This window comes from Dryas octopetala, chromosome 2 (genome assembly GCF_963921425.1).
Source record: "Dryas octopetala chromosome 2, drDryOcto1.1, whole genome shotgun sequence".
Classification (NCBI taxonomy): Eukaryota; Viridiplantae; Streptophyta; class Magnoliopsida; order Rosales; family Rosaceae; genus Dryas; species Dryas octopetala.
In genome coordinates, this window is record NC_141367.1 from 31487761 (window position 1) to 31499978 (window position 12218).

The 12218-nt window shown below is 35.8% G+C and overlaps 2 protein-coding genes across 2 annotated transcripts; one reads left to right on the top strand and one right to left on the bottom strand.

The window, feature by feature from the left end:
- Window positions 1–5936: 5936 nt before the first annotated feature.
- Window positions 5937–7383, top strand: LOC147295712 (D-galacturonate reductase-like). The gene is made up of 4 exons (XM_086231347.1): window positions 5937–6318; window positions 6428–6671; window positions 6773–6952; window positions 7135–7383. The coding sequence occupies exons 1-4, from the start codon at window positions 5987–5989 to the stop codon at window positions 7345–7347; spliced, it is 969 nt and encodes a 322-aa protein (XP_086087473.1). The 5' UTR covers window positions 5937–5986; the 3' UTR covers window positions 7348–7383.
- A 2846-nt stretch (window positions 7384–10229) lies between these two features.
- LOC147295713 (uncharacterized) lies at window positions 10230–11927 on the bottom strand. Its single transcript, XM_086231279.1, has 2 exons — window positions 11116–11927; window positions 10230–10647 (listed from the first exon to the last, which is right to left on the bottom strand). The coding sequence occupies exons 1-2, from the start codon at window positions 11925–11927 to the stop codon at window positions 10230–10232; spliced, it is 1230 nt and encodes a 409-aa protein (XP_086087405.1).
- Between the last annotated feature and the right edge of the window lie 291 nt (window positions 11928–12218).

The window sequence follows — 12218 nt, forward strand, 5'->3', positions numbered from 1 at the left end:
AAGGAAGGAACAATTCAGGACAATTCATATTCACCAGAAAGATCAACGAACCCACCACTATTCACACTTGATGGCAGAATTAGAAGTTTTAGGTGAATAATTTGTTAGGGGGGCAGAAAGAGCAAATTCAAGGTAGCAATGGAGGTCCCATTTAGTATTCTGTTATGTTTATGGAAATTAATAAGCTAGGGTGTTGATCCAGCACTCAGCAGGTTGAGTCTAAATTCAGCCCAAGCTGATGGTTCAACACGAGCTTAGTCTAGCCCATCTTTGAGCCAAAGTTTTGGCCCAATTTTGGTTTGGCATTTGTCATTTTTTTTTTGTACAGGCTATTCCGATCAACCTAAATTGTTAAGTTGACCATCTTATTTTTAAATTTCAATTTTACCCTTAAAATAAAAAATTTCAATTTTATTTGTCGGGTTATTCGACACTTGTCTGTCGAAATATTTGTAGTTATTCTACACCTAACTGTCGAACATTGACGAATTTTTTGATAAGTAACCATCGAATGAAAATGAAAAAGACATTATTGTCATTAATTATATTCAACCGTAAACTGCCGAATTTCTTAGCATATTTCGGTGGCATATTGCCGAATGAATCGGAGTAATTCCATAATTTATTGCAATAAAGGATAAAATAAAAAAAAATTTATCCAAAATATATTAGGTGGCCTTCGCCTTTTTGTTTATTTTTAATAATTAGGAATTTAGGATGGACTTTATATATATGAACAAAAAGGTCTGGTTGTTTAACTTGTTCTTAGAAATGATATCGACTCCGTTCAAAATAAATCGCAAAGGTGAATGACAAAGAGTCAAAGACTAGTGTGAAAAGGCCACGTTTATATTATTAAAGTTAGTCAAGGTTCCCCGGCCAGAAAAAAGAAGTTAGTCAAGGTTCAATTGATTATTGATGGCCATCAGATATATCATGAATTGAAATATTAATTGTTAGAATAAAAGCAGTATCATGATCATCTCATTGACAAAAAGTAAGGAAAAGAAATTACCTGCTACTTAGGACTTGGCTTAGGAATGAATGAATTAATTAATTAATTAAATGTATCAATTTATACAATAAAACAAAATGATTTTTGAATCCTAAAATTTATTTTTAGGTCTGAATAGCTGAGATCGTTTCGGATTAAATATAATGGTCAGTTATCTCTTTTTTAAATTTATTTTCCCGCACTCATGAGAATTGGTTTGCCGCCTCTCTCTCCTTAATTAATTTTCCCTTAATTGTATATATTCAATTTTTTTTTGGTCTTTCATTTAGATTGAATAATTAGGTTTATTTGTATTTATAATTTGAGAATAGAAATATGAGAAGCCTATTAAATGAATTACGCTTACCAAAATATCAGTGTTTACGCAATAAAACGAGCCGCTTCTCACTCGCGAGAACAAGTGTAGAGAGGCTAATATATCCACATTTTACGTTTTGATAAACAAAGACTTTAACATTATTCTTTTTAATTGAGAGAAATCGGTGAAGGCATTTCATTCATACGAGGCTTTGAAATTTTTTTAATTTATTAATTAACAATTGGTTTTCATGATAGTTGACCTAGAAGATTGGATAATACTCACTAGATCAAATAATTATTGTTCGTATGATTAATCGTCTGGGCATAACGACAAGTCACACAAGGCTTAACATCATGTTGTTTGGGCCTAAGCCCTTCCTAGGCTCCTAGCCCCTGACCTACCAGGCTCCTCCTAGGCTACGACCTCTTAGGCTCCGGCCCCATAGGCTCCGGCCTCCTAGGCTCCGGCCCCATAGGCTCCGGCCCCATAGGCTCCGGCCTCCTAAGCTCCAGCCTCCTAGGCCCCGACTCGTGTCAACTCACTCGGATCCTGGAGACCGGTGACACGTGGCGCTCCTACAGTGCAAGTCATCACAAGGGACACGTGTCATCACCGGATTGGTTGACACTCTTCCAAACGTACTATAAAAAGGTACCTTCTTGTCACAAAAAAGGACAATTCAATCATTATTATACTATTCACTCACTCTGCTCTCAGATCTCTCTGAACACTGACTTGAGCGTCGGAGGAGCTTTGGCCGGCACCACACCGGTGTCCTTCCCGCTCACTTTTGTGTACTTGCGCAGGGTGCTTTGGATATCATTCTCTCTGATTACCTACCAGTCAGACCCAGCTACCCGTTCCTGCCCCACTTCGACGTGTCATCCACTCGGTGGTGGGTCAACGGGCCTACGTGGTTCGACTCGACGTTGACTGCTTTACCATTTTTGAGCATCAACAGTTTGGCGCCGTCTGTGAGAAATCAGTACTTACTGTCAATTATAGAGTAAGTTTTGACAGTAAATTAACAGATTGTTAATTTCATAATTTCATCTTATATATAAATTGTAACTTTCAATAAAAAAAAGTTTATTTTTTAATTAAATACATGGATACTGCATTGTACCATTGCTTTATCAAGAGTTATTTATAGCAAATGTCCTATAAATTATCACATGTGTCTTGCTCTATGCTCCAATTGCTTTCGTCAATCTTATTTTTCTAAAATTTTAATTCGTGTTTCATTTTGCTCAAATTTATGGACTTCGTCAGTCATATTGACGTGACTTATAACTAACAAATTAAAGAAACTTTTTTTTTTACAATATAAGTCTAAAAAGGAAAACCAATTTCAGTAAAAAAATGAAAAAACCTCTTTAAAATTTTGATTTCAGACTTGCCTTAAGGAAAATTAGTGTCTTGGCTACGCGCATGCTATTGATATTTCTAAACATACAATTAAAATTTTTTAATAATTTATTTATCTTAAAATAAAAGTGCTGAAGAAGTGGATTGCTAAAAATAAGTATGTAATTTTGTATTTTTTTTATTTTTTAATTCTAATTATTTTATTTTACCTTAGGACATTGCCATAAAAAATCCTTTTATGAATTAGTCAAAGTGTGTGGTAGTCAAATCCGGGAGTTATGGCTACGTCTTCGATTAGGTAGTGATTGAGTGACTGATCACAATCACAAACATAAATGCTCATGTGGTGGACACGTGGTTGAAAGGAACTAATTGCCTGGAGACACGTACCCTGTTTCTGCTTCCCCTTGGCATCTGCAACAACGCTACTGGGCTCCACTTCTAGAATCATCATTTATAGAAATTCTTGAGGTTCTGGAAAACAGATAAAACTTGAAAATAAATTCAGTGCTGCAGAGTGCAGAATATCTTTTTATTTCTGAATTTATACGAGTTATTAGACCAAAAAAAAAAAAAAGGTTGCCTTAACAAGTTAATTGTGACAACACGTTTTGACAATTTTTCCACACCCTCCTTAATTGGTCTTACAAAATACAACTGCATGCGCATTTTATATTTGTATTTTTAAGGTAGGTTGTCAATTAATTAGTTGTGAACATAGATGTCCATTCCATTCCATAATTTCCACTTCAATACATGGATGAAATTAAGGTGGGTCATGGCCGCCCTGGCTATCTACCTCATTTACTGCATGCTCGATCTACGAATTCATTCCAATCGGTCAATATGTTGCTAGCTATTTTTGAATTATTGTTTATGGATAAAAAATAAAAATACATGTATTAATTGATCGGCAATTAGCAGAGAGCATGCCACTTTAATTGACAATTGATGTGTATATATATATATATCAATAATAAGTCCTAAGTTTTAACTAGCAGATTAAATAATCTAACTGATACGTCAAAGTCTGAAACTTACTCGAAACTTTGAATTGAAAGGAAAAAGGAAAGAGGAAAAAGAATTCATATTCTGAAGGAAAAAGAATTCATATTCAAAAAGTTTCCAACTTTTCGTCGCTTTCTGCTTTCATATGAATATTCAGTGGAGCCTGAATCCACATTAATTTGTCTTTTATTCGTTGGTTGGCGTAAACCAAGTCAGGCTAGCTATCTATCCCATGTTAATTAATATTATGTTCAAGTTCAAGTTCAACTGGAAACTTCTATTCAAGTCTTTTTGTCGCTAGAAAACGTAGGTGACCAAATTGCTACAACTTATGTAAGCAACTACGTATCCTAGGACCTAAGCTCAAATTCAGAGTAATTAATCCCAAATTAAATTGAAGTCTAATAGTGTTATAATTACCGGACTTGATATATGTAGAAAGAAAACCCATCTTCACAAGACACCATTATTATTACTATATATAATCGAATACTTATTATAATTATATATAGGGAAAATATTTTGTGCCCTATTAGGGCACAACATTTATGGGCCCTAATCCTATGTGGTAAAGTAAATTATACACGTCACTATTTATTTATTTTAAAATTTAAGACAAATCATTAATTATTTCTTATATCAAATTAATATAATTTTTTCTAAAAGATCATCTCACCCAACTCAAATTCAAGGGTTATAATTTAATTTTTATTTTGCAAAAATTTTATAATTTTTTGGCACACAAGGCTCATAAAAAAAATCCACCATTTGCTGTGCTCTTTGGAAATTGGATTTGAAAGACTACATGCCCATGGTCATGTCCATGATAATCTGTATGCCATCAAATGAGAAATCGTAGAGTGCTCTTAATCCCTACAACTAATTTCCTCCGACCTGCAAAAGAAGTGGGGTGGCCACTAGTATCCACCTCCAATAATTGGGTGGTGATTAGGTTTAGGTTTTATTTAAAAGTTTGATCAATGGAAACTTTGGCCAAAAAAAAAAAAAGATCAATGAAACATATATATTGATATATATATAAAATCGCAATTACCATTTTATTCGAAAATTTTGATCTTTCTTATGCTACAGTGGCTGGATTGTTTTTTAGAAAAAATTTTCTTAGATCTGCTGGATTTCTTTTCTTATTTTAGTTTGTTCTTAAATCTTCTCTTTTTATAACTTTTTCATTTAAATTTTATAAAATTGTAAGAAAGGTTAAATGAGTCTTTTTCAAAAGTCTACGTGGAAAATAAAATATGAGATGTATTTAAAAATATTAAATACCCTAATTTTTAAAAGTATTTAAAAATTTTATATTTTCATGTCATTAGGGCACCAATAATTAAGGCACCCTAGCACAGCCCTTATATATATATTTGTGAGTCACTGGCCGGCCTCATGATCCATTCACAGGATGTTCCTATTTGAATTGCTTTGCTTCACAACAAATTGAGTATAATTAATTAACCTACAACTACAGGAAATTTACACTATTAGAAATATGATTTTGCTTGAATTGCTCTCATATGGTCTGAGTTCTACCGATGCATAGAGAGGAACTTATTTATTATTTGTTACATATAACATGTGAGACACAAATATGGTCATGTAATAATCGATTACATGACCATATATGTGTCTCACATGTTGTATATAACAAGAAATATGTAAGTTTTAACCCAAATATATAAACTCATCAAATGAGTTATTCTAGAAGATAGACTGTTCAGATGAGATATTCTAAAAGATAAACTGTCATGGCTGTGCTATTGGAACTTTGAATTTATGTACTTTTAAATTTAAATGTGTCCGTTTTATAATTCATATAAAAAAAAATTCGTAATTAAATTTAAAGAAACGGGTGAAAAAGTATAATTGGTGGGTGAGAATAGCCGCACTCTCTATTTTTTGGGATAGCTTGTATTAATTTGTAAGTACTTGTAGTTGTAGATAAGACACCAACAAGTTGATTAATAAGAGTCATGTCATTATCCATCTACCACCCACCCATGGCCCAGCTCGATCGAATAATATATGCAACACAAAAAATAAAGGGTTTTTTTTTAAATAAAATTTTGGACTTTATTTCAATTAGATACCTCGTATTTTGGATTTTTGTCTTAATTTTATATTAAAATTTTTATTTTGTCTGTATATAATATGACATGGGCAGTGTACGTACGTGCGTGCCTATATAAACAGAAGGCATTGGTGCAGCTGGACATCACCAAGACTAGACATCTAAATATCTTTTTGGTCGTACGAACGAATTACTCAAGTGTTTATTTGGGATGGCAGAGATGGTAATTCCTGAGGTGAGTCTGGGGTCCGGTGGTGAGAATAGTATTATAAGCATGCCAGTGATGGGCATGGGAACTTCATCGTACCCACGGGTCGATCCAGAAACCGCCAAGGCTGCAATTCTTGAAGCCATCAAAGCCGGCTACCGCCACTTTGACACCGCATTTTCTTATGGGTCGGAGCACGACCTTGGTGAAGCAATCGCTGAGGCTCTGCGTCTCCATCTCATCAGCTCCAGGAATGACCTCTTCATCACAACCAAGCTCTGGGCCAGCTTTGCTCACCGGGATCTTGTGCTGCCTGCCATCAAGGCCAGTTTAAGGTTTGGATAATTAAGTATAATATAATGACAAATGAAACAGTACGTGCTTAATTAAGCTTTGTTTTTAATCCAATATTTCTTGTTGTAATTAAATTGCAATATATGTAAGGAATCTTGAGTTGGAGTATGTGGACATGTACATAGTACATTGGCCCTTCAAATTGGGGCAGGGGGTGAAGAGTATGCCTGTGGCGAAGGAAGAGGTAGAGCCCCTCGATATAAAGTCAGTTTGGGAAGGCATGGAAGAGTGTAAGAAACTGGGGCTTGCAAGGGCCATTGGGGTCAGTAACTTCACCTGCAACATGCTTCAGGACCTCCTCTCCATCGCCAAAATCCCTCCCGCCCTCAACCAAGTACGTAATAATTAAGCAACTTAATTACTCGATCATTAAATTAATTAATTAATATACACTTCATTTGCATATATAATTACTTTTATTGAATTTATTTATAGTTGGAGATGAGCCCAGCATGGCAGCTGAAGAACTTGAGGGGCTTCTGTCAGGCAAATGGAATCCATGTTACAGCTTACTCCCCTTTGGGTGCAGCAAACACTAAATGGGGAGACGATAGGGTTTTAGGCTCTGATGTCGTCGAACAGATTGCCAAAGCCAAAGGAAAAACAACTGCTCAGGTACAAATTAATTCATTTATTTTTTCTACATGCAGCTTATAAATTAGTCTTTTGCCAAATTAAGCTTGATCAATTAATTAATTAGACAAGACTTTGCAATCTTAACTTGTTATAAATTAAGTAAACAATTAGTGCATGATATGCATGGTTAATTAATTTATGAATGCACACATGCCTTGCAGATTTCGCTGAGATGGGTATATGAGCAAGGGGTGAGCTTGGTAACAAAAAGTTTCAACAAGGAAAGAATGAAGCAGAACCTTGACATCTTTGACTGGTCTTTGACTGAGGAGGAGTTAGAGAAGATGAGTCATATTCCACAACGCAAAGGGTTCACATTTGCATCACTTGTTGGGCCGCATGATTTAGTGCTCCAGATTGACGCTGAATTATGATCCGCATCCATCATTTGGATTTTTTTGGCCTCAACAATTATGATGATCATCTGAATATGTTGCTGAACATTCATGGCATCCTAGGACGTACCCCATATATGCTGCTGTAGTCAATGTTTTTCTTTTTCTTTTTTTGTATAACATATATAGGTTGAATAAAATAAGGCAGAAATATAGAATAATATATATATTAGGATGTAGGGTTTAAATTTGGTGAAGGATCGTGTTGCTTAATTTAATGAATATCTTTGTTTTTTCTTCTTTTTAATGGTTAAAGTCAAGTTAATTAATATTTTTTGGGCATCATAGTGATGCACGTGGCACTACGTTTAAAGCTGACAAATTTTTGTATTCTTTTTAAGGAACGCGCGACTATAGAGTTTGTTTAGACATATCCAATATGATACAGTATTGCCAAAAAATTGACATCTGATTAAGCCCATATTAGTATGACAGACTTGACAGTGAATTTGTAACAAGCTCAAAATAGAAATTGTTGTAGGGGCAGTGAAAGGAAGCACCCTGGCCTCCAAAAATAGGCGTATGCGGCTTGAAGAATAGTTGGCTCTGTTCTGTACTCACCACACGGCTCCGTATTTTCCAAATGCTTCAGCTGCTTGTATTTATTCTCCATTCAGAATAGTTATGTATGTCAAACATCAACAATGTCCAATTTTGTTGTACCTTTAAAGGTCTCCAAAGACATTAATTCAGGATCGTCTATTCAATTCAGAAATTCATGAACATTTCTTGGCACGACCAGAATACACCGGTATTAATTGGTTTCTTCTTTCAACGACAATTAATTTGTCATATAATGTCATAATTATATGTGATCATATATGGTCCAAGATGTACACCGACCCTCATCATCTTCTCTCAATCCTAGGAAAATTAACCATCCGACCTGAGCTAGTCCAACTAAAATCCAAGTGACAGGTGTACTTCCACCCACATCAAAAATGTTTTTCTCTTTTTAATTCAAAAATGTTCAGTATACTAGTATAGTGATCAATCCATCGCTTTCTAAAGGTACTGCACCGTCTAATGAATTCAAATACGGCAACCTAAAATAAAATAAAATCATTCACCATGGTGGCCACATGCACGGATGATGCACCCTTTATTATAATCACCTAATATTCCTTCAAGAATATTCAAAACCCATTAAGGAATTGGGACTATTGACCCTATTATGCATCCAGGATTCAAGGGCAATTTGATCGATTTCCCAAAATCCCCCTTAATTTTTTGTCAGAAGAAGAGTCAAATCATTCATGAAAAACATTAAAGACATTAATTGTTTGGTATTTTAAAGAAAATTAAATAGATATTAAATGGTATCTTTCCTACAAATTATCAACTAGAATACCACGGAAGTAACTTTTTAACTTGGGATTTAACTAGATATCAATTGAGGCGATCACTTTTTATTATGAGAGATCTTGATTTCAAATCTTATGAACAGTTGATTAATAAAATAAAAAAAATAGCTATCAATTGAAAATAAAATACATAGAAATTATTTTTGAAAAAATCATAAGAACTCGGTTCTAAATTTAAAACCAGGTGATTGGACATAAATTATTACGTATAATTGTATACATGCATGTACATACCACACATAAGACGACAGTTACTACAACTATAAATTATTTATAATATAACAAAAGTGAAAAAGTGTTATTAGCATTTATCAGGTGGTAAATATGATAGTAATGCATGCAGTTTATATTGAATTACAAACTGAACCTGATTGGAAGAGGGAAGTATACGTATAAATATATGTATATATATATATACACACATATGAGTGAGGAGATCTGAAAGACTGCCACGTAATCACGTATGTAAGATTCGTTAGGCTAAAAGGCTAAAAGCAGCTTTTCGTTGTGAACAGTTATAATGATTATGATTTGCGATTCGCCTATATTTTACATACCAGGTTGAAGTACTGGACTATTATGTCAATGAAATTATGTACATACGTAGTGTTATTGCAAGAATAATATTTTGAGAGGTTAAGAGGACGGAAAATTTATTTGAAGTGCAAATAAATTAAAGCTCGAGCTGTTGCAAAAATAAATGGATCGGTGAAATAAATTAAAAACCAAAACCCAGAAACCAACAGAAAACTGTATGTTATGATTTTGGGCCTTTTGGCCTTGTAATATATTGAATCTTTTTTCTTAATTTGGCCGTGTGAAAAGTGGTAATGTGATATATATTACTTGTGTATACAGCCGTTACAAAGATATATAGCAACTATACAGAAACAAACATGGAAAGAAGTAATAACTACAGCCTAAACTACAGAGATTTGCTGGATGAGAGAAGGAAACAGAATCAGTCAAAGGTCTGCAGCAATCTACTCCTATGATTAGGATTTGAAATGGTAACACTCCCCCTCAAGTTGGAGAGTATGTAGCAGTAATCATTCCGAATTGAATTTTCTCCCGTACCAAATGACAGTCCAGCTCGATATGTTTCGTACGCTCGTGAAAAACTGGATTAGCTGCTATGTGTAGTGCAGCTTGATTGTCACAACGCAAAACAACGGGCTCTTGAATATTGACTTGAAAATATTGTAACAAGTATCTCAACCAGGTCATCTCACAAGTTGCATGTGTCATGGCTCGATATTCGGCTTCGGCTGAAGAGCATGAGATAACATTCTACTTCTTTGTTTTCCATGATATTAGTGCGTCCCTTAGAAAGGTACAATACCCAGTGGTAGATCTTCTCGTAGTTGGGCAACTAGCCCAGTCAAAGTCACAAAAAGCTGTCAGCTTCAGGTTGTTTTCTGAAGGAAACAAAAGTCCTTGGCCTGGTGAACCCTTTAGATATCGCAAAACTCGAAGTACCGCCTCAAGGTGTGGCTTTCATGGCTGGTGCATGAATTGACTAAGTATATGTACTGAGAAAACAATGTCTGGCCTGGTTATAGTAAGATATATGAGGCGCCCAACAAGTCTCCTATAGTGAGCAGGGTCATGTAACAAATCACCATCAGTTGGAGTCAGCTTTAACTTTTGCTCCATAAGAAAATCATATGGGCGTGCTCCAAGAAGACCAGCATCTTTCAGAATGTCCAAGGTGTATTTTCGTTGAGAGATGGCAATTCCACGCTTGGATCTTGACACTTCAATGCCCAAAAAATATTTAAGGTCACCTAGGTCCTTGAGACGAAATTTTTCATGAAGGACTCCTTTGAGAGATTTAATGGAGGTTGGATCATTGCCTGTAATTACAATGTCGTCAACATAAATCAATAAAGCAGTAATAGAGGAGCCATGTGACCTGGTGAATAGAGAATAGTCTGCTTTGGACTGAGTAAATCACGCCATTTTTATAGCATTAGCAAATTTGGAAAACCAGTTTCGTGGTACTTGTTTAAGTCCATATAGTGACTTGTTGAGTTGGCACACAAGATTCTCCCCCTGTCGACGAAAGCCAGGTGGAGGAAGTATATATACTTCCTTATCAAGATCTCCGTGGAGGAACGCATTTTGGACGTCGAGTTGGTGGAGAGGCCAATTCCGAGTAGCGGCAATGGCAAGCAAGCATCGAACAGTGACAAGTTTGGCGGTGGGAGAGAAGGTCTTATGATAGTCAAGGCCTTCTTGTTAGGTGTAGCCTTTAGCCACTAAGCGAGCTTTGTAGCGCTCAATGGTGCCATCCAAACGATGTTTGATTTTATACACCCATTTGCAACCAATGGGCTTGTGACCAGGAGGCAGTGACGTGAGGGTCCACGTGTTATTTTACTCTAAAGCAGTAATCTCAGCAGCCATGGCTTGTTGCCAATTGGGATCATGCACATCTTGATCATAAGTAGTGGGCTCTGTTTGGCCTGTAATAACAGCTAAGAAAGAACGATGTGTAGGTGATAGACGTGCATAAGAAACAAAATTGGACAAGGGATAACGAGTACCTTTCATAGAACTTGGCATAGAGTCAGACAATGGAACCTGGGTATGCAATATAGCATGAGACATTTTATAGTCACGATGCCAAATAGGAGGTTGTGTAGGACGAGTGGAATGACGGGTTGGTTGCAGATGAGGAGATAGAGGAGCCGTCGCCGAGGAATCCGGTTCTGTGGGGGCGAAAGCGATGGGAAGAGTTGGATTAAGAAAAACCGGCTCCGATGAAGCAAGATGAGCGGAGCTGTGGTGGTCCGCATGAATGGTGGAAGAATTAGATTCATCCACAAGAACAACAGAAGGGGACTCCTCCACTGAAGGAAGAGATTGGTCAAGATGCTGTGAAACATTAGATTGATGATGAAGTGTGGAGGATGGATCCATATATGGCTCATGAGAAGAATCTATGTACGGCAAAACAATTGAATTTGGCCGTGTGTCATCTGCAAAGTTTGAATAAGGAAAAACATTCTCATAAAAAGTGACATCACGACTAGAAAAAAATTGTTTAGTGGTGAGATCATAAAGGCGATATGCCTTTTGCCCAAAAGGGTAGCCGACGAAGATACAACGGCGAGCACGTGAGTCAAATTTTTGGACAGGATGGACATTTGTGGCATAACAAAGACACCCAAAAACCCGCAAGTGATCCATGTAAATTAACCCGAAAAGAAGTGTTGTGAATTGTAAATTAACCCGAAAAGAAGGGACACAAAGAACATTGTTTAAAGAAATATTGGAGTTAAAAGATATGGACCCAATGGAATGTATTGAGCGTTAGCACCAATAGGTAATTTAACAGATGAAGAAGTCGATGAAGACGACGATAGAGAAAAAATTGAAGGTCGGTATGTGATGTGATCCGTCGCACCACTATCAAGAATCCAAACCTGTGAAAAATTATTGGAAGAAACTGAATTTTGTAAATCAGAAAAATAAGAACTC